General features: G+C 49.2%; 1 protein-coding gene across 1 annotated transcript; it reads right to left on the bottom strand.

The window, feature by feature from the left end:
* Positions 1-3,263: 3,263 nt before the first annotated feature.
* Slc34a2 (solute carrier family 34 member 2) lies at positions 3,264-25,558 on the bottom strand. The gene is made up of 13 exons (XM_015995020.3): positions 25,264-25,558; positions 16,569-16,683; positions 16,330-16,464; positions 15,449-15,577; positions 13,496-13,639; positions 12,861-12,972; positions 10,312-10,507; positions 9,630-9,725; positions 8,816-8,936; positions 7,475-7,642; positions 6,485-6,601; positions 6,264-6,388; positions 3,264-5,602 (listed from the first exon to the last, which is right to left on the bottom strand). The coding sequence occupies exons 1-13, from the start codon at positions 25,378-25,380 to the stop codon at positions 4,973-4,975; spliced, it is 2,205 nt and encodes a 734-aa protein (XP_015850506.1). The 5' UTR covers positions 25,381-25,558; the 3' UTR covers positions 3,264-4,972.
* Between the last annotated feature and the right edge of the window lie 1,106 nt (positions 25,559-26,664).

Here is a 26,664-nt window from a genome sequence, read left to right as displayed (position 1 = left end):
TTGGCTAACTCTGACTGGTGGGAAGGAGTTCTGCTTCTCTTCAATGTAGGCATTTTAATTAATTAATTAAATTAATTAATGTATTTGATTAATTTGTGTGTGTGTTTACAGTATGTAGGGAAGAGGGGTGACTATGGGGAGGGGGATTCACAATGTGTAGAAGGAAGGGTGAATATGCCATGGTCCTTATATTGACGTCAGAAGACAACTATTATGGGGTGAGTTCTCTCTGACTACCTTTCCCACGTGTGGTTTCTCAGGTATCAGCACAGCTGAGCCGTCTCCCTAGCCTCACTGCAGACATTTAGAAGGAACAGCTGGGGGGGGGGGGAGCAGCTAAGGTTGTAGAGAATGTCCTTAGAGTGTGTACAGCCCCAAACTTGGACCTCAACACAAAACAAACCAACACGCCAAAGCTAATTTTTGCTTACTTTTGTGCAAATGCATCCAGGCTTAGGTCCCTTATAAAAACCTAAGTAGAGTTATCCGCTCAGGGATTCTTCAGACCTTGTCTCACTGTATTTCATTGACTTTAACAATTCCAGCTCTTTGATCATCCTCTCAGCACACTGATAAGGTAATTAAATAATACAGCATTTCTCCCAGTCATCACACCTGGCACACTCCCAGGAACAAAGTCATCTAGATTTTATCACCCCTAGTGTTTGAGTTATATCCACAGGTGCACTGGAATGTAAGGCCACATCGCCATCATTATCTAAAATATCGTAGTTGTTGCAGGCCTGGCTGATAGTGGCACTGAGCTCTCCCAGGTGTCCAACTCATCCAGCAATCACGTGATGTGTAACACTGACACAGAGTTGAAATCTGTGAAGTATAGAACTTAGTAGGGAGGTAAATGCAATGACCCCAAAGGAAAATAATGACCCCAAACTGGCAAAGTCCCCAGAATCCTAAGAGTCACGTCTCAGATTAAACCTTTAAAAACTCCTTTAAGTTAGAAATCGCAAGCCAAAGACTTGTCCAATTATGTCTTGCTATGAGGCTCTCGGGTTTTTGTTGTGATATCCAGGGTTAGGTGTGCTCTCTATTTGCTATTTGTCTTGGTCTCCTGGGATTAAACGTAGTTTGAATTTCATCACTAATAAACATTTTGTGGGGAGAGAATATCTCATTTTCATAAGGTTGAATAGCTTTACTGATCCTAGTTGCATTTAATACATAGGAAACTTCGTCAAATGACGTAAAATTAATTCTAGAATGCTCTAGGAAAACTAGAGAAGCCTTATTTCATATTTAAGGAAAACAAGACTCCAGCACATTGATAGGTTGATCCTGCTGGTTCTATCATTTAGTCATGTGTGTATTAAAATGTCCTGGCAGCCATATTTAAAAAGGAAAAAAGCCAGGTGTGGCATACTACTGTAATCCCAGCATTCAGAGGCAGAGACAGGAGGATGGCCACAAGTTTCAGACCAGCAAGCATGGCTCAGGAGAGATGGCTCAGCTGTCAGAAACAATTGTTCCTTTTCCAAAGGATCTGAGTTTCGTTCTCAGCACCCACATCCAGCTTCGGGGGATCCAACAGCCTCTGAATAAGTGGATGAATTAATTTTAATTAACATATTGCACTTAACCCCAAATACTGTAATTTCAACATGGACACAGTGTAAAATCTGTAAGACTTTTATATCCCTGTCTTCAAACCTCTTCAAAACTGAGGATGTATTTTACACTTCAGTTCAGGTGCATCCTACAGTTTCTTACCCATAAAATGGATATTTTTCATCTCATCATGCTCTCTTCAGTCCTGTTTTAAAAATTAATTCCAATACTGTAAGGGATGTTAATTACTTACCTGCCTTGGACACCAACAAAGTGTGCCCTACAGAACTCCAACATCAGCATAAACAGGCAGGCCCTGGAATCTCTTCAGCTTCTATATAATTAACCTGGGCCAAATAAGGATTTGGCTTCACCTCACAGCAGCTCTAAAGATGCTGCGATCACAGGCCCCGCCTTAGCCAGAGCCAGGGGACTTGACAGTTTATTCTGCTAATATAGCACACCATTGACATTCTGCTAAAGCTAATGAGTAAATAATAGAGTCTGGGAGTCTGTTGGTCTTCCCTCCCACAATAGACAGGAGGCTCATTCTGAGGGAATTTAACCAAAGGAGCCCCGGAGAGAACAAGTAGGTATTTAGGGTCAGGAATTATAACAATGTCTACACTTGAGAGGCAGAGACGAGAATCAATCACGTGTTCTGTAACCAACAACCCCAAGCTTGGTGTTATAAAAACACATCACCATTTCATTGGTTAGCTCTAGTTATTGATTTGGGATGAGCTTTGTTGGCAGGAAGGGATAAATAGCCAGCCTAGGTTACTTGAAACTCTGTCTCAAAACAATTGCATGTAGATGGAACATGTAGACTGTTCTTGCCTATTTCCTTGGAGTATTTACAACTGGATTGAACATTATAAACAATCTATAGATGATTCAAAGTGTATAGTGCAAGGTAAAAACTGCCATATTTTATAGAAAAGACTGGGTAGAGCAGCTTGGATTTTGATGTGGTGGGGAAGTAGTCCTAGAATTAATCTTCCCTGAGGATCCCATCGTAGGGCCAGCAACTCTTTTTGATAATCACAGCAGGCCAAGTGGTACTGTCCAGCTTCTAAAAACTGACACTAGCAGCTAGGTTCAGAGCCTAGGCCTCCAACTGACCCAAGCTTGGCACCACTATACGGTGAGACTTGGCCCCCCAGCAGTTCCTTCAGCTAGCCTGGAGGTACTGGAAGTGGAAAAGTCTGTGCGCATGCATTTTGGCTGGCACAAGGCACTAAAAGAAAGCAATGGCCTTATGGGAAATACAAGTGACCTCTCCCTTCTTCTGTTCTAGTTACAAAGGCTGCCAGAGAAGCCACAGGTGAGGTAGCCCCTCCCATTTCCTCTCCTTTCAACCCTTCCTTATTATTAAGGTGCAGAGCTCTGGTAAAGTGCAGACGATACAGTCTCCAGTTAGGTCCGTCCTTGAGAGAATGAAATGCCTGCACAAGCTTCCAGAGAAACCTGGTAAGGTTCATAACCATAAAATCTATGACTTACTTAGCCTAGCTCTCATCAGCTGATCCCTGCAACCTGGAAAAGAGAAAAATGAATTTGGGGCCAAGTCCTCTTTGTGTCCATAAGACACTGGGGACTCCACAAACTATGTAGCTTCCCTTTGGCACATGGTGGGGTTTGAGTAAGCAAAGATGGCCCATGCTTTTAGCATCCCATAATTGGAAGCAACACACTTTGGGAGGGGGGTGATTCTTTTATTTATCTCTTTCCTCAACCAGTTTAAAAAAAAATACAATTAACACAGGTACTGGGATCCCATTTTTTTTAAGAAATCAACAGAGTCAAAGCCACCTCCTGGGGTGCCACATACATATTTACAGGGGGCGGGGCGGGGTGGCCTCAGAGGCGTGTTTAAAGGCAGTATTACAAAATATACAAAGGTGCTCTTTCTGTTCTTCACAGTACATAAAAGAACCCTGCCTCATTTCCAAATGAGACACTATAAAATATATCGCTATGTACTATATAACTTACAGAGTATTCTGTACAGATGCAGGGCTATAAATATGCCACGTAAATGGCTGTTTGGGAACTTTTATCTACAGAAGGGCTCAATTTGGCATCTCGGCCTGTTCAGATGGTGAAGAGTGTGTTGGGAGAGGATGTGGAGGGCAGGCTTGTGGTACAGTCACACTGCCTCGCCTGAATCAAGCTCAGGCTTGTTTTTTTTTTTTACGGGGGTGGGGGGGTGATGGCGGAAAAACTGTGGTAGGAGTAACAGGGGGCTCTAAAAGGCACAGTAAAGGTCATCTGGTGTGAATAGGAGCTCACCCTTTATCCAGAGTTCACCTACGAACTCTGAGCTTCACCATGATTTTAAGGGTGTCTAGCCACTCCCCATCTCCTCCCTCTGGACAATTCCTTTGGAGCTCTGTAGGTGTGGAAAGGAGGCAGGACAGAGCTGACCTGTGGAAGCTGGGAAGGATCCCAATGAATACATGACGGGGAGGGGAAGTGGATGGATGAATCAGGCCACCCAAAGCCGGCCCAGAAAGTTTCCTTTCAGGAAAGAAATGGACTAACGGGGACCCCTCACAGGCAGATGATCCCGGATGAAGTGATGCAGAGAGGACTTGGGACACAGGTCTGTAAAAGCCCCATCAGTAACATCGCTACCTAACCAAGAGAGTGCCATTGCTCTGTAGCCACAATGCCTCACAATTTGCTTCTAGGAGTCCAGTGAAGAATCGTAGGCGTGCAAACCAATGGGTGAACCCAACATGCCATGAACCCCTAGTCAGGTGTGACCTCCCCCATCCTAGAAAGCTGAGGATGAGACCACTGTGGCCAACTGCTTGGACTGGCCATACCCATCTAGCCCAGGCCCTGGTGGAGAATGGGCTGTCCTGTGATGTAAACTAGAAAGGCTCACACCTATCTATGGCCTCCAAACAATTACTTCATCTTGTCTGAACTGGCTGGTCTGGGGCAGGGATGCCTAGGAGGGGCTACTGGGTGTGGGGAATAGACTTTGATAAAAAAAAGAAAAAAAGGTCAGCTTTGTACATATATTTACATATAGTCTTCCATGGGCCCCTTTCCAGAATCTTCCCTAGTGCCTCCTTTAACACTTATCCTCTGGATGAGGACGGCCTTTGAAGGCATAGTCTAGGCAAGCAGTGGATGCTGTCATCTCTGGGGCCACATTCACAGTCTAAATCTGCATACTCTGTCTTCTGAGAGGGAGGGAGGGAGGTGCTCGGGAAACGGGACCAGAAAGGTCCAGTTCACCTACAGGCGGAAGCTCTGGTGGAAGGAGAGCTGGAGTTGATGTCAACTCCGTTTCTCCTCAGGAACCCCGGTGTGGTGGCAAGAGACCTGGGAGGGGTGGATCCCACGGGGTTTAGGTCCTCCTCTCTCCTGCCTCCTAGATCCCCACCCCCTAGAACACCGTAGTTTTGGACATGGCCTTCATGCCCATGGCCTCCATTTGCCCCTTGCCCTCATCCTGGGACTCTCTGCTCATCACTTCGTTGTCGAAGGCCCCAGAGGCCTTGACTGGGACATCCTGCTCCTCTTCCCCCTCCTCAAGGTCCCTGCAGCACTTGCTGCAGCGGCAGCACTTGCAGCCACACACCATGCAGCAGACGCGGCAGCAGACGCGGCAGCAGCAGCAGCACCGCCTCTGGAAGCAGGTGGTGGCCAGGGAGATGACGTTGTCCCAGGGCTTCAGAGAGTGCATGCACAAGGGCAGGAAGTTCCAGTCGCGGAGCTTCAGAGGCAGGGAGCCCGGGCAGCGGGCCTGCAGCATCCGGAGGGCCAGGATCAGGAGCAGCAGCAGGACGATGGGCACTCCCACGCCCACCAGCACCGGCCAGCCCGCCAGGGACAGGCCAAACACCGACAGCGGGGTCAGGAAGAAGAAGAAGATGAGGTAGAAGACGGCGAACCAGCGGTACTTGGCAGAGATGTTGCCCAGGCCTTTGGCCAGACGGATGGGCAGGCGGGTGAATGGGATGGGGTACCACAGCAAGATTCCGGAGATGTTGAAGAAAAAATGGCACAGGGCAATCTGAAATCGAGGATGTGAGGGGTGGGGGGAGAGGGAGAGGTTAGGGGGATGGGGAGAAACAGAGGTCGCCCAGTGTCTTTCCAGGGTGTGTGCATGGCTGGGCCTGTGCAGAGCTTTATATTCTGTGAACACACATGACTTCACTGCTTTGATAATGGAAGGAAGCTAATGACTCCTCTGAATAGCTCAGCTTTCGGGTCAGAAGGTGTCCCCTAACATGGCCTTGCCTGCTGCTTCACCATGCCGTGGGCCTCTCGGGTCTCAGCAGAGCTGTTTTAAACACCTGCCTCTTAGGAACCCCTAGCTTTGACTGCCCTCCCACCTGGCTCCCTGTAGCTTCTTCTCCCAGCATCCTTCCTTGTTCTGCCTTTTGGCTATAACACAGAAGGCATGTTATATATGAGAAAAGAGTCTGCAGGCTGGGTATGGTGGTGTGTGCATTTAATCCCAGCACACAAGAGGTCACAGGAGTTCTCAAGGTCATTTTTATGAGTTTGGAGGCAACATGGGCTCCGTGAGATTCTGACTCAAAACTCAAAACTCAAAAAAAAAAAAAAAAACAACCAACCAACCAAATAAATAAATAAATAAATAAAACCCACTAATTTGCAAAACCACAGATGGATTGTATCCCACCCAGAGCCCAGCATCAGGTGCTGACCTGGAGAGAACTCCTCAAGGTGCTGCCTGGGCTGGCTAAGGCCGCCAGGATGGCGGTGGTGGTGGTGCCAATGTTGGAGCCCAGTGTGAGTGGATACGCCCTCTCGATGGTGATCACTCCAATACCTGGTGAGAAAGCACAGAACGCAGGGCATGGGCCCGAGTAACCATGGGAAGAGACAATGGGAACCCAAGGGAGAGAACCCTGGGACAAAAGCTCACCAATGAGTGGTGTCATGGCGGAAGTGAACACAGAGCTGCTCTGCACGATGAAGGTCATGCCTGCCCCCACAAGGATGGCTAAGTAACCAGTCAGCCAGGCAAAGGGAAAGGGGAAATCTGGAAGACACAGAGAAAGAAGGTATGTCACAAGTCCTGGGGATGGCATGGGGGAGGGGGGAGGCCTGGCTGGCACTTCCTGAGGACCCAGGAACAGAGGCAAAGGCAAAGGATTGTACTCTGCACATGATCTTGAGATTGCCAGGTTCCTTCCCCAACCTAGGTCATTCTGCAAATTTACATGTAAGCCAAGGATATGGTCGAGAGTCAGACAAACACAGACAGACAGAGGGGGAGTTAGGAATACCCTGCCCCCTTCCCTAGCCCTGTCTGGCATCGTTTCACACTCAGAGATAAGCTATGAACTCTGCATGGAATTGGGCCCCTGGTTCTGGCAAATACCTAAGCACGGGGCTCCCTCTCAAGAAGGCCCTGGGATGCATTTCATGGCCACATTGAGATTGGAGGAATGGCGTTTTCATGCTCATTGGATGGGGTACTTTACTAACTCCTATTGGAACAGTGTGAGCTTCATAGGCTGACATAGTTCCCCAGAGCCCCAGGAGAAATGAGGATAAATGTGGGCTAGCCTGGATACCAATTTTCCTTTCCCTAAGAGCTACTAAGAGCAGATCCGTGGTAGTCTGGGTACTTCTACAGTCCTGCCCATGAGAAGGCTTAACCCTCTGGCTCTTTCTCAGGGCCTTACCCACCCTGCAATGGGAGCCTGTACCTGTTTTCCCCTCCCTGACCTACACGGGACATCCCAGACAATTTCTAGGAAACATAACAGCTCAATCACTACAGCTCAGTGGATCCAAGAATGAGTTCCACATACAGGAGATGGCAAGATGAAAATCAGAGAGCCCCACTCAGCTGTCCATACAATGCCATCCCCCAAAGGCCAGAACAAGGCTGAAGTGTTGAACCTACCCATATTAAGTGTCTTCTTGATGACCACAGCGACCTGTCCCCTGAGCACAGAACCCAAGAGCTTGACTATCATAATCAGACAGCCACAGAGGACCAGAAGGGAGACGCTAAGCAGGATGATGCCCACAGCAAGATCTGGGAGACTGAAATTCACGAAGATGTGCTGGCCTGAAGAAACACAAAAAAGCCTTGTCAGATGGTGGGAGGCGCCTTGTCCAGAGACTGGCGTCTGTTCCTTCTTTTTCACAGAACCAAACAATCTTGAGTGGCAACTAGACACTTGGGAGCTCAGGCTACAAGGTCCTTCTTGGAAGTTTGCCTTGAGACAGTGTTGTTTGCTAGCTGTTTTAAAACAAGCTTTAAAAAACATTTTAAAGATTCAGTGCGTGCGTGCGTGAGTGCCTGCGCGCGTGCCTGCGTGCGTACAGGCCTGCGCGCGTGCGCATGCACCCATGCCAGGTACCTGTAGAGACCAACCGGAAGTCAGAATTCCCTAGAAGTACAGTTACAGGTGGTTGTAAGCCACCTGCTGCAGGAACTGCAGCTCTTCGCATGAACAGTAAGTATGTGAGTTTAACTGGTGAGCCACGTCTCCAGCCCCTAGTTTTTTGTTGTTGAGACGGGATCTGGTATAGTCCTGGCTAGTTAGTCTCCACACTGGAGAATAGCTTGATCCTCCCTCCTACGTCAACCTCCTGTGATCACAGGCAGGTACCACCGGTTCTGACCCCAATGTGTGTTAACAAGTTGCACTTCCTGGGAATGGAAGGTGGTGAAGTGAGGTCCTTAAATCACAGCTTGTGATGGGCAAGCCCAGGTGTCCAGCCCAACTCTTCTACCACTGGTCCCTGCGTGATTTTTACTACAAAGCATTTGGAGGCATTACTAACTAAAGTCCTTCCAATATATCCTTTGTGACAAATCCAGGGAAGCACAGTTCTACTGACAGGTAGCAACTAAGGATTAGGGTGACAAGCTCACCTGATTCGGTGGACAGAATCACACTGTATCAAGATACTCATGGTGATGGGATAGGGAGGAACCGGGATTCCAGATAGGTTAGAAGGAAGAAAGTCTTCCTAAATATGGGAGTATCAGGTGGGCTCAATGCCTTGTTCAGATGGAACTCACCGAGTGAATAGACCCCACATAATCAAAGCAGCCGTCAATTACCCCCTGACTGATTGACAAAGGGATACTTAGGCACATCAAGGGAGCGGTAGAATCCCATCACACGTTTTTTGGGTTTATAGTCACCAAAGGGCCGGGGCTAATCTTTCTTTCTTTCCTGTCGTCACTAGACTACCCACCCAGGTGGCCAGTCGGCCAACTCCCACTCACATTTAGCAATGTTCTCCTTGTGGGTGACATTCTGTAGGGTCCAAGTCTGTATGCCATCAGTCCAGCAATGTGAAGGAGAGGTGCAGTTATCAGATGAGGGAACGGTGACATTCATCTGAGTCTAAATGGCAAACATGAGAAGTGTCCATGGTGGGGAACAGACAAAGGGAGGACTGAGGGAGACTGAGGGGGACACTACCCTTGGGTCTATGCAATGGCTCCGTCATAGGGATGCCTTCCTCCCCTTGAAGACTTAGTGGAAAGGCGCTTGGAGCCACTGGGATAATAAAATTGGTTTCATTATTTTATCAACTGCCTTGTGCACACACATGTGCATATGTGTGCACACACACACACACACACACACACACACACACACACACACACACACACACCCAAGAATTAAGGGAAAGCCACACCCACACTGCATATCAGGTTGGGTAGGTGAGTTTCCTATTTCAGAGTCGCAATATAATGTGTGTGCCTCCTCAGGAAGAAGAGTCCGGAACATTGAGATGCTCCTGCTGCCTGCGTCTGTGCTGTGGCGCATAGACTTCGTGATCTCCAAAACAAGAGCAAAGAGGCAGCAGAAACAAGGCAGCCTTTTCAGTGAGGGGTGCAGCATTATACCAGGCCAAGGAGTGTGAAGCAGAGGTGGCTGTCTCCCCAAAAGGAAGGGGCCAAATTGGACTCCCAGGAGCCTCATTTCTCCCCCCCCACTGACTTTTGATTTACTGCTTTTGAACCCTTCAGGTGGCACACCTACTCATCCATCATCGCCCACCACCTGCCCCATGACACCCCTGACACTTACCACATTGGTTATGGTTTTGCACCAGATCTTGACCAGGCTCTTGTTCTGGGCTTCTGGGTCACTCATTGCAATTTGCTGGATGACCTTTTTATCCAGCTGAGGGGATCAATAGGGGAGAAGGGTCAGCACATCCTGGTAGTGATGATGTGGTGGCTGTCAGGGGACTTTGAAGTGTGTGTGTGTTGGGGGCCGTGACTGTGAGCCAACCCACTCACTGTGCGCAAAAACCTCTAACCCCACCACCCAATCATAACCTTCCAAGAGAAGAGCATTATCCCCTAGAGATTGGCAGATACTCCGAGGGGGACTATATGGCAAGGGCACACTAATAGCCAGTAGGCTGTAGACACCTGCTATCTAAGTTCAAGTCCCAGATGGCCCTTTCTCTATCAATATCTAGGACAAACACCAAGGACCATAGGGCATGATTGGCCTCAGGTGAGAAGGACAGTAACCATCAATAAGCTATGTTGACAATAATGGGGAAAAAATGTGGCCACAAATGCTCACTCAGAAGTGCTCATCACCCCTAACCTCACCCGATCAGTCCCTAACCCAATAAAGAGGCCAAACCAGGCTGATGTCAAGGAAATAAAGGTGACACTCACTCACAAGCACACCCACGGCTTTTGTTCTAGTTCCTGGCCTCTGGAGAGGAGGGGGGTACTAGCATAGCCCTTACCTGGATGATGAGCTTTGTGAAGGGGTCTGTGATGACTTTCAGAATGTCGGGGGCATCTTCTCCATTCTTGAACGGGAAGGTGTCCACCACAAGGTTGGTCAAGAGCTCCAGGTAGTGGGTGACAGCCTCCAGAGGCAAGAGCACCAACACAGACAGCCAGTTGAAGAAGTCATGGACAGTGGCCCCTGCGAATGCCCTAAGGGACAGACGCCACCACTAATATTATATTCTGAGTGAGGTGATGCCAGACAGGTGGGCATTGTCTTTGCTGTCATCCGCCCGAGTACACACAGGTAGTTAGTTGATCTAGTGGGACATTGTCAGCCCACTAGATTGTATTTGAGAGCTAGGATCCCAACAACCCTTGTTTAGCAGAATTGCATTAAGACCACCCCCAAGCCCTCCGGTCCCAAATTTTTAAGGCTCGAGAATGGCTCAACATAGTCTGTTCTTCCAGAGAACCTGGGTTCAATTCCCAGAGCCAACAGCTCCAGTGACAGCAAGCATGCATGTGGTGCGTGCGTGCATGCATGCATACATACATACATACATACATACATACAGGCAAGTACACTATGAATTTCTGAATTTAAAATTATTGTGAATGTTTTCTCTGCATGCTTGTGTGTACACCACTTCCGTGTTTGCTGGATCCTCCGGAACTGGAGTTATATATAGTTTAGAGTCACCATATGGGTGCTGGGACTCAACCTAGTTCCTCTACAAGAGCAAGAAGTGCTTTGAAGCACTGAGCCACCTCTTACAACTGTGCTTAGACCATTTTCAACTGGTTGCAAAGAAAGCAATCTGACCTTTGACAAGTGGAGAGCAGACAATCAGGATCTTCTTACCAACTTGCCCGTGTGCGCCTCGGTGTACATGCACTACAATGGTACAGGAGCCCACCAGAAGCCTGTACACTTGAACTACAGGGAGTTGTCGGCCACCATATGGGTGGTGGGAACTAAACCCAGGTCCTCTGAAGACCAGATAAGTACTTGAGCCATCTTAACAGCCCCCAAATTCTAAACCTTTAAAAATCCTCAAAATTCTGAGACATATAACTTTCAAATTAAGAAACTATCCCAAACCAGGCAGAAAATAATGCTGTAGGCTTTTTCCTCAATGAAAATTGAAAATGTTCCTTCTAGAAATATCTCCATGTCAGAAAATACCTACCACTGGGTGTACTTGGTATATGACACTCTCCTTCAAGAGAGAAGCACTTGATAAGCGGATGGGGAAACACTAATTTACTAGTAAAAGAAATGTATTGCAAGTTCCGATGTTTGCTCTATGGTATTAGCTACTCTCATTCGTCCTGGAGAAGGCAATTTAAGAGACTTGCATATACTACTGATGAAATAGAAAATGATTCAAACATTTCCTGATGCTCAGTAAAATGTGCAGGAGCCCTATAAACATTCGATATAGTAATTATTGTAGATATCTAAGGCAATAATCCAAACCTTTGAGAAGGATGTTACACGCAACCAATCCCACAACCAATATTGGTTATGGAAAGCATACTGAAATAGTAGGGGGCGTGTAAGTCATTTATACCCAAGCATACAGGCACCTCAACAGATCTTAGGCTACATGGCATCAATCAGTGTAAGTAATCCTAAGATGAGGCCAAATTTTCCAGAATGGAAACCTAACTGAGTCCTGCCTGTGCCAGTCAATGACATCACCTCGTCTCCTTTGGCTTCAGATGAGTATGATGGGGAATAGAGCAGGCTGTCTGGCTTGGTGAGAAGATCAAATTAGAGAGCGCCTGCCTTAATAAGGTGTATTATCACGTCCATCAAGACATGTCATCAGGAACCAAATGAGGTGGCTCAGGTAGATGGACCACGGTGATAGTCGATTCGCCAGCAGACACGACAAACATGACCTGTCTCCCGACAACCTGCTGTAATGTCAGCTGCTTGACCACACCACGATGGCATCATAGACAAGCTGGGGATTGCTTCTGTATTTTAATAAGCTCTGGTAAGAGCTTATCGCTGGTTAGAAAAGCTGGGAAATGGGCTTAATTCCCACGTTAACATTTTAAGAGGGTTCCCTTTGCTTATTTCCAACTGCGCTATTTTTGTATCGTATACATCATAGACTATATTTGCCTGCGCCGGCTTCCAGGTGAAGAGGTAGTGTTAGTTGAGCTAGCCCCAAATGGAAGTTTTAGGAAGTTATAATTATCTATGACTAAGTGAGACAGTGAAGCCCGCGCCCAACTGGCCTTGTTTTAATGCCACCACCCAGCAGTACATGTCTAGCTAGTGCTTACCTTTCATGTACCCTGATTCGGTGCCAGGTGCTTGCTTGCATGGCTGTTTAATCGTTACAATAACCTAGTGGTGCTGGATAGTATTATTCTGGCTCTGCAGATCAGTAAGTGGATTTTAATCAACTAGGATCCCCAACCCTCACTGGACTCTTGAGGCTCCTTCCGGGTAAAGGTCCAAGCACAGCTTCATGACTAGATTAAGGCATGGACTCCCACGACAGACCCAGTGGGCACAAAAAGCCTGCCCTGCGATTCCTACCTTCTGAACTCATTCCGGTCTCCTGCCTGCATAAGGGCCACGATAGTATTGGTGATGGAGGTTCCGATGTTGGCCCCCATGATGATGGGGATGGCAGCCCGCACCGTCAGCACTGAAGGGCAGAGAAGAAGAAAAGAACTGTGAGGCAGCCCGCAAGGTAGGAAGGCCATGTTCCACACATCCCAATGTGGGATGAACGATTATTCTAGAAAGCAGCTCTTAGATTCTATGGGGGGGGGTGTCATACATAACAGTACACAGCTATTAAAATCCAGAAAGGGGAGTTGATGAATCTATACGAACCCCATTCTTGAATGTAATTTTAGGGCACTAACTGATCCCCTGAAGCCCTATGGGCCTTGCTTTATTTAAGACGGACATCAAACCATCTCACAGGACACTAGGAATCAGTCAGTGACTAAAGGAATGGATGAGTCCCATGGTTGATAAGGATACCATCTGTGACATAAAAGCTCATGAGTCATTGTGTTGTGTAGTGTAGGCTGGCCTCAAATTCACAATATAGAAAAACTCTTATTAATTTTGGCTAAAATACTGACATAAAAAAAAAAAAAAGATGGGAAGGGAGTTAATTGTAATGTGGCCTAGATAGAATTTGAGCAAGTCCAACTCACGTGAGGAAGCAACCATGCTGACAATGATGGATGAAGACGTGCTGGAGCTTTGCACCATGACGGTCACCAGCACGCCAATCACTAGCCCGGCCACGGGATTAGACATGATGGAGTTGTTGCTGAAGAACTGTCCGGCCATCTTCCCTGGAAGAACAAATGATGGTCATGTGAGGATGGGTTGGGGTGGTGGTACTCAGTCCTAAGGCCCACACAAGGCCAGTTGTCTGTGGAGTGGGAGCCCAGACTCCAGCTCAGCTGGGCCTGTGGGTCTTGTTTCCCATTTTTTTTCCTTGCATTGTCCTGAGAGGGAAGCTGTCTGTCAATGTGAGCCTCCAGTTCCATGTCTTGGACACAGTTTACCTCCACCCTCAGCCATGGGTCTTATCCCTTCACACTACAGCTTCCTACCTTGAACCTCTCTAGTCAGCCAGCCTTCCAGTCTTCTCTGGGCTTAGTATAAATCCTAATTCCTCTATATTCTCTCTCATCTATTCTCTAGTACCTCCAGCTATTCTCATCACTGAATTCCAGAGGTTTCTCTGGGAGTGTACCTATGTGACCCTCAGTCCTTCCCCAACCCATCTATAATGGATGCCTAGAGAAGGACTCGATGTGAATTGTCCAGATAATCATTATCACAAGCCAAACCTCTTATGGATGTTCCCACGGGTCGGTGAGATTTATCACATTCGATGGTCAATTTACCTCTAGCAATTGACCTACCACGGCCTATATATCTCTCAGGTCAGAAAGATCAGCTCAGGCCGGGCAGTGGTGGCGCACGCCTTTAATCCCAGCACTCGGGAGGCAGAGGCAGGCGGATCTCTGTGAGTTCGAGGCCAGCCTGGGCTACCAAGTGAGTTCCAGGAAAGGCGCAAAGCTATACAGAGAAACCCTGTCTCGAAAAACCAAAAAAAAAAAAAAAAAAAAAAAAAAAAAAGAAAGATCAGCTCAGTTGGACATGGTGGCCCATCCCTTTCATCCCAGAACTTGGGAAGCAGAGACAGGAGGATGTCTGTGAGTTACACACCAGCCAGAAATAGTGAGACCCTGTCTTAAAACAGGCTTGGAAAGAATGTGGTGGAGCATGCCTTTAATCCTAGTAGAGGCGATTGGATCTGAAAGTTTAGAAGGCATCCTGGTCTAAATAGGGAGTTCCAGAACAGCCAGAGCTACATAGAGACCCTATCTCAAAAAAACCCAAAAAAACAGACTTTGAAATTTCTATTTATTTAGCTTGAGGCAGCAGGAGAAGCAGAACCCCACAGGCTTTTGTGACCCCCTGATCCTGATCCATGCTCTGGACTCCTCACTGTGTTTGTTACAGGCTGTGTTTAAAGTCTGGTTAGTTAGTGACCTCTGAGCCTTAATTCTCTCTTAGAAAAGGGAGGGACTTTAGGAAGGACTATTCCAGACAGGGTCACTCAGGGAACTATCTATCTGTTGTCACCCATGAAGGGTCCACAATTAACTGAGCACACATGGCCATTTCACTTCTGGGTTTCTGGAACACCTGCCTCTGTGTCCTGGGTTCAGGGCAGGGAAGGCATCTACTGTGGGGTCTTCCTAGCAAGAAGCCCGCTTTCATCTTTCCTACTTGCTTTGGCCTGTGAGGTTTTTTTGTTTTTGTTTTTGTTTTTTCCCCATACTCTCTAGACAGAAGCCTAGAGACAGCAGGGATCCCCAGACAAAAGGAGTCAAGCAATTTCCTGCTGGGTACAATAGAAGGGATTCTGATAGCCAAGATCAGCTCCAGCCCTGGCTCCTGCCTTAAGCCACCTAAGCCACTTAGAAGTTACAATCTTCTCCTTGATAGGGGACGTCTGAGCTGCCTGTCAGGTTGGCCCTCACACACTCCCGACCATGTGGAAGCGTGGGAAGGCCTGCGAATGAAATTCGGGAGTCAAGAATAACCCACCTCCAGCCCTAAAGGCCTCTCGGCGAGGTCCTTACCTCCAACCAGTTGGAAGGCACTGCTGAGTATATCCAAGGAGCAGACGAACAAGTAGAGGAAGCCCAGGAGAAGGATGAATTTCCCAATCCCCTGGAAAACGCAGAGAATCTTCCCTCGGGTGTCTCTCTCTGTGGCGGGATGCGGGAAGGAATGCACAACAGTTAGAATCTTCCCAGTTTGGCGAGGGAGCTCCCAGCTCTACCTCCTGTTGCCACTGGCTCCTATATCAAAGCCTGGAAACGGGGCAGCTTCCACCGCCGCAGGTTTCCTGGCAGTTCTCTTTAGGATGGTGCATTTCACTGGACCCCCCCCCCCCCCCCGAGTGTTTCTAGAGTCAGAGAGGAGGGGGCGCTCGCTGTGCAGACTAGAAGGGATGTTCAAGTGAAGAACCACAATGTCACCGAGGGAGCAGGTAGTTACTCGCCACCCGATGCAGGGTCGCAGGCAATGGCTCCACAAAGCACCTCGAGAACAGCCTAGATAACCCCTGGAGTCACAGCTGCAGTTTGGTGAGGGCCCCGGGCCTTACCCATCCAGCTAAGCTACAATAGTGTCTTCTTGCCTCTCCTACTCATTCCCTTCCCCTCCCACCACCCAAGCCTATCCTAGCTGACTGGTCCACAGGCTGATCGGAACCCCACACCTGGAAGAGAATTGAGCTCACGGTCACCCCAGCTTCGCTGGCTGTGTTCTCAGCACCTACAACCTATCAGCATACACTGGATCTCTCTGTTACGGCCTTGGTCCCTGGTGCTTGGAAGGAACAAAGGGTCCCCAAGCTATCGTTCTTTAGATAACTTGACAGACTTAGTTAGGGAAATGCTGTAGATTGACTGCGTCCTTCTTGCTGGTCTCTGCGGGACGCTGGACAGCCACTTACCTGACCATTTGACCCCGGTGTCCTGGAGTTCAGGCAGGTCCCAGGGGTCACTCCCCTCAGCGGGCTCCTCTATCAGGACCACGGTGGAATAGGAGGGTAGAAGTTCAATCTTGGTCACGGGAGCCCCACTGTCATCTGCTCAAACAAGTGGCACAGGCCGTGAGCAATGAGAGCTGAGTCTCGGGGGGGGGGGGGTGTCCTCCAAGGGGGCCTGCCCCCAGTTGGTGAGGAGCACTTACTTTTGCCGGCCTCCTTCTCCTTGGCTACGGGGTTAGACTGTGGACCTGAGGCCCCTTCAATGAATTTATTGGGGTTGGGCTGGGCATTTTCCAACTCGGGCCAAGGAGCCATGATCTGCAAAAGAGAAGACAGAGCTTAAGGATGTCGTCACTGATGTAACAGTTGCCTGAGAAGAAGTCACTGCTTTGCAAATCTTCTGCTTCAGAATGGGAGGCAGGAAAGAGGTGTTTGCACCAATGGACTCCGTCTGCTCTGGGCACTGAGACAAGTTCAACCGTAAATCAGCACCAAACCTCACCCAGTACTCTTGACATCCACATATGCTAACACAAGTGTATGATGTATTTACTCCTAGGCAGCCCACCTGTTCTCCCTACCGTCTGGGTCTTCTGTGAAAATGTGATAGTGTCACTCATGAGTAGATGTGCCTTAGGACCAAGGGCCTTTCTTTATGCCTCCAAGCACTGGGTACCCGTTTCCTCCATACTTCTTGAGCTCTGGGATTGGTGAGGAGGTCAAAGGGCTGATAAATCGCATCTATCACTGGGTCACCCTACCACGATCAATGGCCCTTTTATAAGAGCTGCCTTGTTCCAGCCCCTGCAGAGATTTCCTCGTAACCCATTTTCTTCACAATGTCCCTCTTAGTTACAATGCCAGCTCACCTATCTGGCCACAGCTCGCAGCCTATCCTGACACCACGAAGCAGAACAATCCAGAGAACAGAAAATTCACAGAAAAGGAAGTACAGACAGCTGAGAGTTCAACCTCATCAGCAATTCAAGATATGCAAATTAAGTGGTGATTGACGGCAGAATGTAATCTGCTGCGCTGTGGTAGCTAGGCATGCTGCTCCACACCTATAATCTCAGCCCTCAGCAGCCTGAGGCATGGAGGATCTCCATGAGTTCAAGGCCAGCCTGGGTCATATAGCGAAGCTCTAAGGCAGCCCAGACTAGAGAAGGAGCATACCTCCGGACAAAGATGTACCATACTGGAGAAGATGCTCTAAGACCGGCTTGGAAGCTCTCAAAAGTGTATGGCCCTAAGGCTAATGTACCTTCACTCATGCTGCATCTCAGGACTACCCATTTCCCTTATGGGAATTAGAAGGGAAGGAACATGAGCTCTCAGAAACACCTGCCTTATCCTGGTCAATTCCTGAGGATTCCCTGAACCAGCTGACCTTTACTTCCTGTTTACCAAAGGACAGGCACTACCAAGAGAGAGGCATCTTTAGGGCCCGAAGCTCCACCTAGCCCAAGATAAGGCCCAATACATATTCATTGATGAGATGGAAACAGACTAAAAGGTATTCCTGCCGAGTCATTTACAGATTTGTAAAAATAAAAAAATAAAATAAAAGGAGGAAGGCAGATCAAAGTATAACAGACAGATAGCAAATCATTAAAGGTGGTCAGGAAAACCAAACACAGGCAAACACTCTTTAGTATGAATAAGAGGTGTACTTTGTCCCAATCTGGCAAGGTTGCACTAGGGTAACTAAGATCCAAAATCATTCCATGGGGTTCAGAGTGGGGGCGGGATATCCACACCTATCCAACTTCCGGTTAAAAGGGCTGATTCTAGCCAAGTATACGGCTCGTGGCGATTCTGAGGCCAGCCTGGCTACATAGGGGGTTCCAGATCAGGCTGGGCTAGAGGACCGGATCTCAACATGCAGGGACACACGCACTGGGCTGGGAAGTTGGCCCAGGGGCCCAACACTTGTCTAACACAGCTGAGACCGAGACCCCGGGCAACCACAAAAGGGGACAATCAAATTGTATAGGTTTGCCACACCCCCAGCTCTCTGTGAGGTGACCTCATGGTATTTACACAGGAGGAAGTGGTTTGGAGGAGGGTCCAGCGCAAGGTGACTGGACGCCTTGCCGCTGCACCTCACGTGGAAAAGGGAGTCAGTGGCAGCCTTCCTGGGCACACAAGGCAGGCGGAAGGAAGAATCGGACTTGTGGCCGAAACCAGAGCTTCCGGCCCTAGGTGCTAGAACCCAGGAGCCTTTGACCCGCGTTCTCCCTGGCGCTCTCCACCTGCAGGCCGCCGTTCTTGGACATCTCTCACAGGCTCTACTTCAGGTTCACCCCAGTTTAAGATAACCCTTCACCCTTCCGTCAAAACACATGTTCCCTTCAGCAGAACCTTCCCATCCCTGTTCTAGACCTTTAAAGTCATCCGACTGTTCCCAAACCCCCCAGAGCTACTGGCTCTACCTGGACGCATGTCCCACCCTCCGCAGATCCCAAGTGAACCGAGTCACAACTTCCTCGTGTTGCCCCCCATCTCCCCATGGGTGACCCTTCCTAACACAGCTGTGCCATACACTGTTTCCCCAACATCCTATGGCCCATTACCGCCCTCAATTGATCCCTCTTCTCTCCCTGCCACTTTGGGGTCCCACTTCTGTCTGATAGGGACAGTTCAGTCCTCAACCCAGATTTCCCCGCTCCTCTCTGCTCTGGCCTTGGCCTTCTCAGTGCCCCTCACGCGCTAGCGGTGTGACTCATCTGGCACTCCAGCACATATCACTATGACATCTCTTAATCTCTAATAACCAGGGCCATTAACGAGCATCAGAGAGCTACCCGGTGCCAAGCCGGTGCCTGATATATGTTCTTAGTCAGGCTCTATGCACAAAAGGGCTGGCAAAACGACCACAGAAGCAGCCTAGCAGCTAAGGACAGCACTTTCTACAGTTCTGCCGGGTTGGGGCCTCACCCACAATTTTTGTTTTGTCTTGTTTTGGTTTGGTTTTGGTTTTTTGAGACAGGGTTTCTCTGTGTAGTTTTGGTGCCTGTCCTGAATCTTGCTCTGTAGACCAGGCTGGCCTCGAACTCACAGAGATCCACCTGGCTCTGCCTCCCCAGTGCTGGGATTAAAGGCGCGCACCACCACTGCCCACTGCCCAGCCTCACCCACAATGTCAAGGCGTAACATCAGCATGACTTGTCTTCCTGCAGTACAGTTTCACTTAGGAAACTGGGAAAGGGTGGCAGGCCATGACTGGTATATGATTTACGTTCCAGATAAGCTGTTTTCGTGGACTGAGGAGTTTATTAACCTAAGCATTGACAACTGGGGCATGCAGGCCTCTGATGGGGCGGGGGAGTCCTGTGTCCTGAGGGATATTTAGCTTCATCCCTGTCCCTTCTAAATGCCGAGACCCTCACCCCAATTTTGACAATATATCCAAACATTGTCAATGGACTGAAGACCATTTCCAGAGGAAACTTGGATTTTCAGATTGCAGCTTCCTGGGTTCAAGATCTAGTTTTGCCTCTGTATGACACCCATGCTAATGGAACTTCTCAGAAGAACAGTGTCCAGCACTGTACCCTTGCGATGATGCAGTGCCTTGCTAAAATGATCATAGAAGATTATTGTCTCACTAGGAGTCACAGAATTAGAAGTGCAGGCTGAGTGTGGCGGCACACCTGTAATCCCAGCACTCGGAGGAAGGGGAAATACAGCACGCCCAAGACAGCCAAGGCACCAGTGAGACCCTGTCTCAAAGAGAGGAAATAAAAAAAAAAAAAAAATTGAAGCTCACACCAATCGCAGCACTCAGGTGTGCCGCATTCCGGCAAGCTAATCTCTGAGGTTCAAGGTCAGCCTAGGCTAGCCAGGGCTACATAGTGAGAACTGATCTCCAGACCCCCCACCCCACCCCTCCAAAAAATCCAACTCTAAGCTGGGCAAGGTAGTGAACTCCTGTAATCCTGGAATTTGAAAGGCTGGTGCAGGAGAGTGATCAGGACAGGAAAACAAATGTGAACTAGAAAGCAGGGTGGACACACGGACACGCCTTGGGGATTGCAATGCGCTGTTTGTGGTTAGCCAGGGAACTAAGGGTCTCACTTAGTGGGCTCTCTATTCTTGGAAGCGTGCTGAGAAATTTGTAGATCCATCCCCCCACTTCTAACAATCTTAAGTGCAGGGGCTGCTTTCCCCGCATGAACCTTTTACCTCACCTTCACAAATAAAATGTAAGTTCTCAGAGGGCAGGAGCCTGCTGGCTTCTCTTCCAGTGTCCAGGGGAATGAACACAGCGACGAAGCGGAAAAGCCAGCACTCAGGGCCTGCTGGGGGAATGCACTGCTCCTTGTTGACTGTGACTAAGTAGTGATTTGAGCCTGAGTCTTCCTGACAGGAGGCTGTCCCTCGTCGCCATGTACAAGTTGGATTGGCCAAGATTTGCTGGCTAGAGCAATTATCCCTAGAAACTGTGGCCTGATGCCACTATACCCCGCCAAGGAACTTACCACAGCAGTCAGGTGTGACTGGGGTTGTTACTTCCCTGTTAGCTACAGGATGTGTTTTATGACCAGATGTCTATGACTGGCCAGGAAACAGAAAGAATGTCCCCAGTCCCTGTGGGTAGGTCTGCACTGACTACCTCCACCTCCAGTGCCATTTACTTACTGTGAGTTTGTACCATCAAAAGGAGAAGTACTTCTGTAGATTACCTGTGCACCTTCTTGGGAGACCACCTTATTCTGAGCTCAGTTACTCAATACACTCCATAAAACACTTCCCATAGGAAGCAAGTCAGGTACTCGGTCTCCTCCATCACCTCTTAGGCCACATCCTGGTGGATCAGGAAAGAAGCCATAGATCCACACACTAGGCACTAGCACCTTGGCAAGCACCGAGGAGCACAGTCCACCCAGCCCTGGCTGCCTAAAGCAGCTGGCCATGCCCTTCCTGACTTTTTCTACCCCCACAGATAATGTATCCTGAAAGTAGGAGATTCAGGACATCCAGCAACCATCCAGCCATGCCGCTCTGCTGCTCAGTTACCCGAGCTCCATTCTCCCAGCTTTCTGTGCTCTCTGCAGGGTAACCCAGAGCCTGCAGCTGGAACTCTGGAGCAAAGGCTAGACCTGGAACAAGCAAATACCCTGCAGGTGGCCCCTGGAGTAGGTCACCATTCCAGGGATCCTCCAGGTCGCTGCAAGTAATACTTCTGTGGAGACTCTAGTGTCTGGCTGTGAGACAGAGCTGTGGTAGAGGGTGGCCAGCCCTGAAGATCCATCTAGGCTTCAATTTCATCATCTCAGAAGTGGAAGAGTGTCATATTCCTCCCAGAGCTGTTAGGAAGACTAATTGACAGTACGTGTCGGTAAGGCCTGAGTACTGCCTGGCAGAGTCGCCCCAAATGGAGAAGTGAGTTGCAGCATGAACTAGTCTTAGCCCGACTTGGTCTACAGGGAGTCCATTGCCAGCTTGGGGCACAATAAGGATCCCAAGGGATAGGAGTGATGTCTTGTAACATGACCCTTCAAAGGCAGAATGAGGCAGAGGCAAAGAGAACCAAGGAAGCAGATTATAGTCATACCATTGCCTGGAGGTGACATTATTCCTATAAAGGAATTTCTTTCCAGGATACAATAAAATGAAGGCAAAGAGGTGAAAAAACTTGCCTAAAAGTCACATAGCTTAATGTGTGTGTGTGTGCCTGTGTGTGTGTGCCTGTGTGTGAACCCAAGAATACACTTTCAAAGCCAGAAGTCTTCATACACCATAAACCTCACCGCCAGGGGCCATAGGGAAGCCTTCAGGTCCCATTCAAGCCCCAGGAGCCTCAGTCTGGCTCATAAGAACTCAGGAACATGACTCCAGGAATCACTCCTGTGTCCAATTAGATACCCAAATACAGTGATCAGGAATTCTGTAACGACTGGCTGCTTCACCCAAGAAAGACTTCAGACAGCAGTCCTCCAGGTATGACTACTGAGAGAGGTGGACAGAGGATGGGGTGTCAATCTTAGCTGTCGGGCCCTTCCAAAGGCTTCTCCTACCTCCAGATGCCACTGTTTCCCCTCCTTTCCCGCCTGACACTGGATTCCTGCACTCTCTTGCTACCTGCCAGAAGCAGCAAGCAAGGAGGGAAACACTCCATCTAACAGGGTGTCAGCTGCCCAGCCAGACCAAGAACTATCATCACCAGGGCCCCACGCCCTGAGCCCACGCCAGACCCTTCTCTACAGAGCTGGAGGGGAGCCTCACTCTTGGCCCTACTTCACAATGTGGCGCACAATGCCAAGAGGAACTCATTCCTCCTGGGCAGGCCCAGAAGGGGAAGCTCCAGGGCTCTTCTAGGACTCACCCAACAGGAAAGTGTGGGGCAGCTGGCAGTCACCCGTACCCTTTACTTTGCATGTTTGAGTTTCTCTGTCCAGGACCTGATGGGGCGGGGGGGGGGGGCAGCTGTATTTAGCCAAGGCCCAAGAATGAGAAAGTGAAATGGCCCAGGTCAGTGGCCCTGCGTCCTCACACCAGGTATGGCTATAGCACGAGAACGACCATTGGACAGTGGTTGGCGCTGAAAGGCAGGCCAACGTTTATTGAGCACCTTCTGGGCTATGTTGTAAGTCATGAACACTGATCAACTCATCTAATTGCCAATCACTTTAAGGCACTTTGGGGAGGGGGCGCAGAATATAACATATAACCCACATAACTTCTGGCAATCCTCCTGTCTCAGCCTCTCCAAAAGTGGGGCTACATACAGGTGTGTACCACCATACTCAGCCATCAGTGATTTTTGAGACCAACTTTCACACCATTTTACAGAGGGAGAGATTTGTTTTATATCATTTGGTACTAACTTTATGACCATACCAAAAGGAAACCTGAGATGCAGAAAGATTGCTCAGTCAGAGAATCCCTACAACTTCAAAGACAATTCAACTCTATGCAGCCAATGCGCTCTGGGGGCCTGAGAAGTTTCTATGCTTTGAAAGAACAAGACGCCGGGTGGTGGTGGCTCACGCCTTTAATCCCAGCACTTGCTGCTTCTGGGGAGGCAGAGGCAGGCTGATCTCTGTGAGTTCAAGGCCAGCCTGGGCTACAGAGTGAGTTCCAGGCTCAAAGCTACAAATAGAAACCCAGTCTCAAAAAACAAAACAAAACAACAACAAAAAAGGCAAAATCACTGAGAGTAATTAATGGCTGCTTTTCCTTCGCTTCCTTTAAGCATCAGAAAAAATACCTCCCTGAAGGGGGAGGTAGGGGTGTGATCAGAAGACACGTGGTGGTTGCACGACATGCCTAAAATCCCAACATTGCAAAAGCTGAGGCAGGAGGATTGCCATGTCTGAGGTTGACCTGGATTACAGCAAGACCTTGTTCAAAAAAAAAGGAGGGGGTAGCTAACTGCTCTAGGTCTTACAGTGGAGAGTGGCTTCAGTTTTACACCTTATATGAATGATACTAGTGAATTTTTTTAAAGACATTACCCTATCTCTATAAACTTGGGCCCACACAAACTGTCATGGTGTCCTTTTAGTTTGTATTTATATTTTAACTTTTAGTCAGGTGTATAGGGCAAGTCTATAATCCCAGCACTTGGGAGGCTGAGGCCTGAGGATAACTGATTCAAGACTATTTATTTGACCTACATGAGACTCTGTCTCAAAAACCCAAAAGCTGGTGATGTATCTCAGTGGCATAGCGACCACCTAGCCTGACAAGGTTCTGAGTTCAATCCTTAGGTTGCAAATGAGTTTGGTACCTGACCTGTAACTATATTCTGCCTTGTTTATGGGAGTCTTAAAAGCTGAATTTGTAAACATAAGCATACTGCCATCATTATCAGAAACTAGTGTACTCCAGATCCCCCCAAAGCTGTTTTATCCATAAGTTTAGTCTGCCTGCTTGTGTCTAGCAGCCACAGTTGTGGTAGCCTTGAGGAGGCTGGAGCAGCGAGGGGTAACTTGTGTAGCATCTAAAACTATTATAAAGCCAGCCCTTCTTGCCATCCATTTACAAGCTTACAAAACAAAGGGTCATTATCAGCTGGCATGAGATAAGACAGTCTCCCAATCCCAAACAATGGCCACTGAGGGGAGGCTGAGTTTTTTCTAGAAAATGCCTAACAGAGGGCAAGTTAGAGTTTGCAAGTTAGGAAAGGGGACACAGGATGACGGAGCCATCCCTGCTAGCACAAAAACTCTCCTGAAGACCCCCCAAAGTAGGAAAGCATAGGTTTAAGAAAATAATCACAGCACCTATGGCAGGCATCTGCCCCCACGGAACTTGAACTCCAAAACAGGCACTCTCCTCTTTCTGGCCTGAACATGCTGGGTTTCCCCAACCCTGTGCATATATATTCTTCCTTCAAGTTGCTAACACCCTGTTGGCTAGTACTCTCTGCCTTAAACAGAGAAATCAAATCCTAGGTTCTGTTCAACACATCTGAGAGGAGGAAGCCTTTCGCGGAGTCCCCCTTGAGGCGACTCATCCTCCAGCAGCCAGAAACATATAATTTGCAGAAAAGACCCAAGTGTCAGCAGGAGGGCAACTGCATGGCAGGGACCTGAAGGGAGTCACACCAGTGACCTTTCAAAGAGTGAGCCCAGCCGGGTAGAGATCCCACCCCCAGCCACTCGGGCCACAGCTATCCCAGAAGCTCCATCCAGGTGAGGCGGGTCCACCTCACTCATGTAACTAAGAGTCGTTGCTGACAGCAAAAGATCGGAAAGTTTCCGAAAGATAAATGTTCTATTTCCTCCTCTGCAGCCCCGAGCCAGCGAAGCCAGTGAAGTCTCTTGAGCGGAGCATGGAGGGGCGTCTACAAAGAATGAAGTCACTTAAGAACTCAGTGAAGGTCCTTGAGGGCAGAAGCAGCCGGCAGCAGCGCGGTAGCAGCGGCAGGCGGGCGGGTGTACTCACCAGCGCTCCCTTCGCAGGTAAGGGACTGCAGGAGGCACCCAGGTGGAGCGCAGCTGAGCGCCCGGTATATATACAGAGAAGGTGTTGCGCAAAGAGGCCGGCGGCAGTCGCTGTCATCACGCCCCTCGCACATTCCAGGACCGCCTGCCGCCGCCGCCGCGGCACTGCCTACCTGCCGGCTTAATGAGCCCATCGCGACCTCGAGGGCTGCGGGAAGTAACCTCAGACCAGGCCGGCAGTACGAACGGCCGAACGGCCTTGCGCCCGGATGGAGCCCCGCGAGCCCCCGAATCCCCCGGCTGCCCTCCCACGCGGGGTTCCTGTGAAGGCCGGCCAGCGGCGCCCCCTGCCCTCTGACTCCATCTCCCCGGGAGCCTGAGCCTTCTGGTCTCCCGGGGCTGGAAAGAGGTTAGACACTGAGCCACAGACTGGAAATTCAGGGACTGATTCTTCGCAACAAAGCCAGGATTGTTCGAGGTGCCTCTGCCCTGAGACCTGTCTGGACTGGGCAGTTAGAACAAGGCCAGCGAGGAGCTTAAGACTGTTTGGGGAAGGTCTTGAGGGGCAGGCTTGGAAAAGGGCTGCTGTCTCCACTGTGAGAGCCCAGGGTTTGTCATGGCTCTTTTCAATCGGTTTCCTCTACCTCCACCCCCTATAACGTGGCCGGGAGATCTGCCGTGGGAAGCCCCGGGGCTAGTACTGAACACTGCGGACAGACATCACCTCTGATCAGAGCATAAAAGCTTTGCCTCGGGCCAAGGAGCCAAGATTTAAGACGTAGGGGTGATGGCAGAGGCTCACTCTAGATCTGCTAAAACAGAGGCTACCCCACTCCTTTCTGCCTCAACTCCAGATTTCTAAATGTCCCTACCTAGTACTTGAAGTGCTGCTCTGGGACAAGCTCTCAGGAGCTCAGCTGCCTGCTTTTAATTCCCCGCTCTGCCCACTTGTTTTCCAATATCCAGTTTGCTCCTCCCGTGTAACCCGGGAATACAGCCGCGGCACACAGCACTCAATGCGCTAACCACCCTTGCTTTCAAATGGAAGCTTGTGGTGTTCGGAGGAATAGGAAGGTATTAGATGGATCACAGTGCCAATACTGCCCACAGCAGCCCAAAGGACGGACTCGCTGAAGACAGGGCAGAAAGCTAATCCTCCTAAGGGGATGATGCTTGCACTAGGGTGGACTTAAGACATTCCTAGGAAGTGGCTCGGCTCAACAAGCACCTCTTCAACCAGCCGCTTGCAGCATGGAGTCCAGAGTAAAGGGATTCCACCCCCACACGTTCAAGGAGCTCAGCCTTGCCTGTAGTCAACCGTGGACAAGACAGGCTGCACACTCCACCTACGCTAAGTTTCCAGATTTCCTGAGGCAGTCACTCTCTTGGTCATCCATCCTGT

This window comes from Peromyscus maniculatus, chromosome 10 (assembly GCF_049852395.1).
Source record: "Peromyscus maniculatus bairdii isolate BWxNUB_F1_BW_parent chromosome 10, HU_Pman_BW_mat_3.1, whole genome shotgun sequence".
In the NCBI taxonomy this organism is placed as follows: Eukaryota; Metazoa; Chordata; class Mammalia; order Rodentia; family Cricetidae; genus Peromyscus; species Peromyscus maniculatus.
This window is presented reverse-complemented; position numbering and strand designations above follow the sequence as displayed.

Bases quoted from the DNA above. Each gene is read 5' to 3' on its own strand.
- Slc34a2 (XM_015995020.3), bottom strand. From the start codon at position 25,380: ATGACAGCGACTGCCGCCGGCCTCTTTGCGCAACACCTTCTCTGTATA. The intron at 15,578-16,329 runs GTAAGTGGCTGT...ATCCCGCCACAG, and splicing joins CACCGGGGTCAAATGGTCAG to AGAGAGACACCCGAGGGAAG. The intron at 9,726-10,311 runs GTAAGGGCTATG...TGATCCCCTCAG, and splicing joins TCACAAAGCTCATCATCCAG to CTGGATAAAAAGGTCATCCA.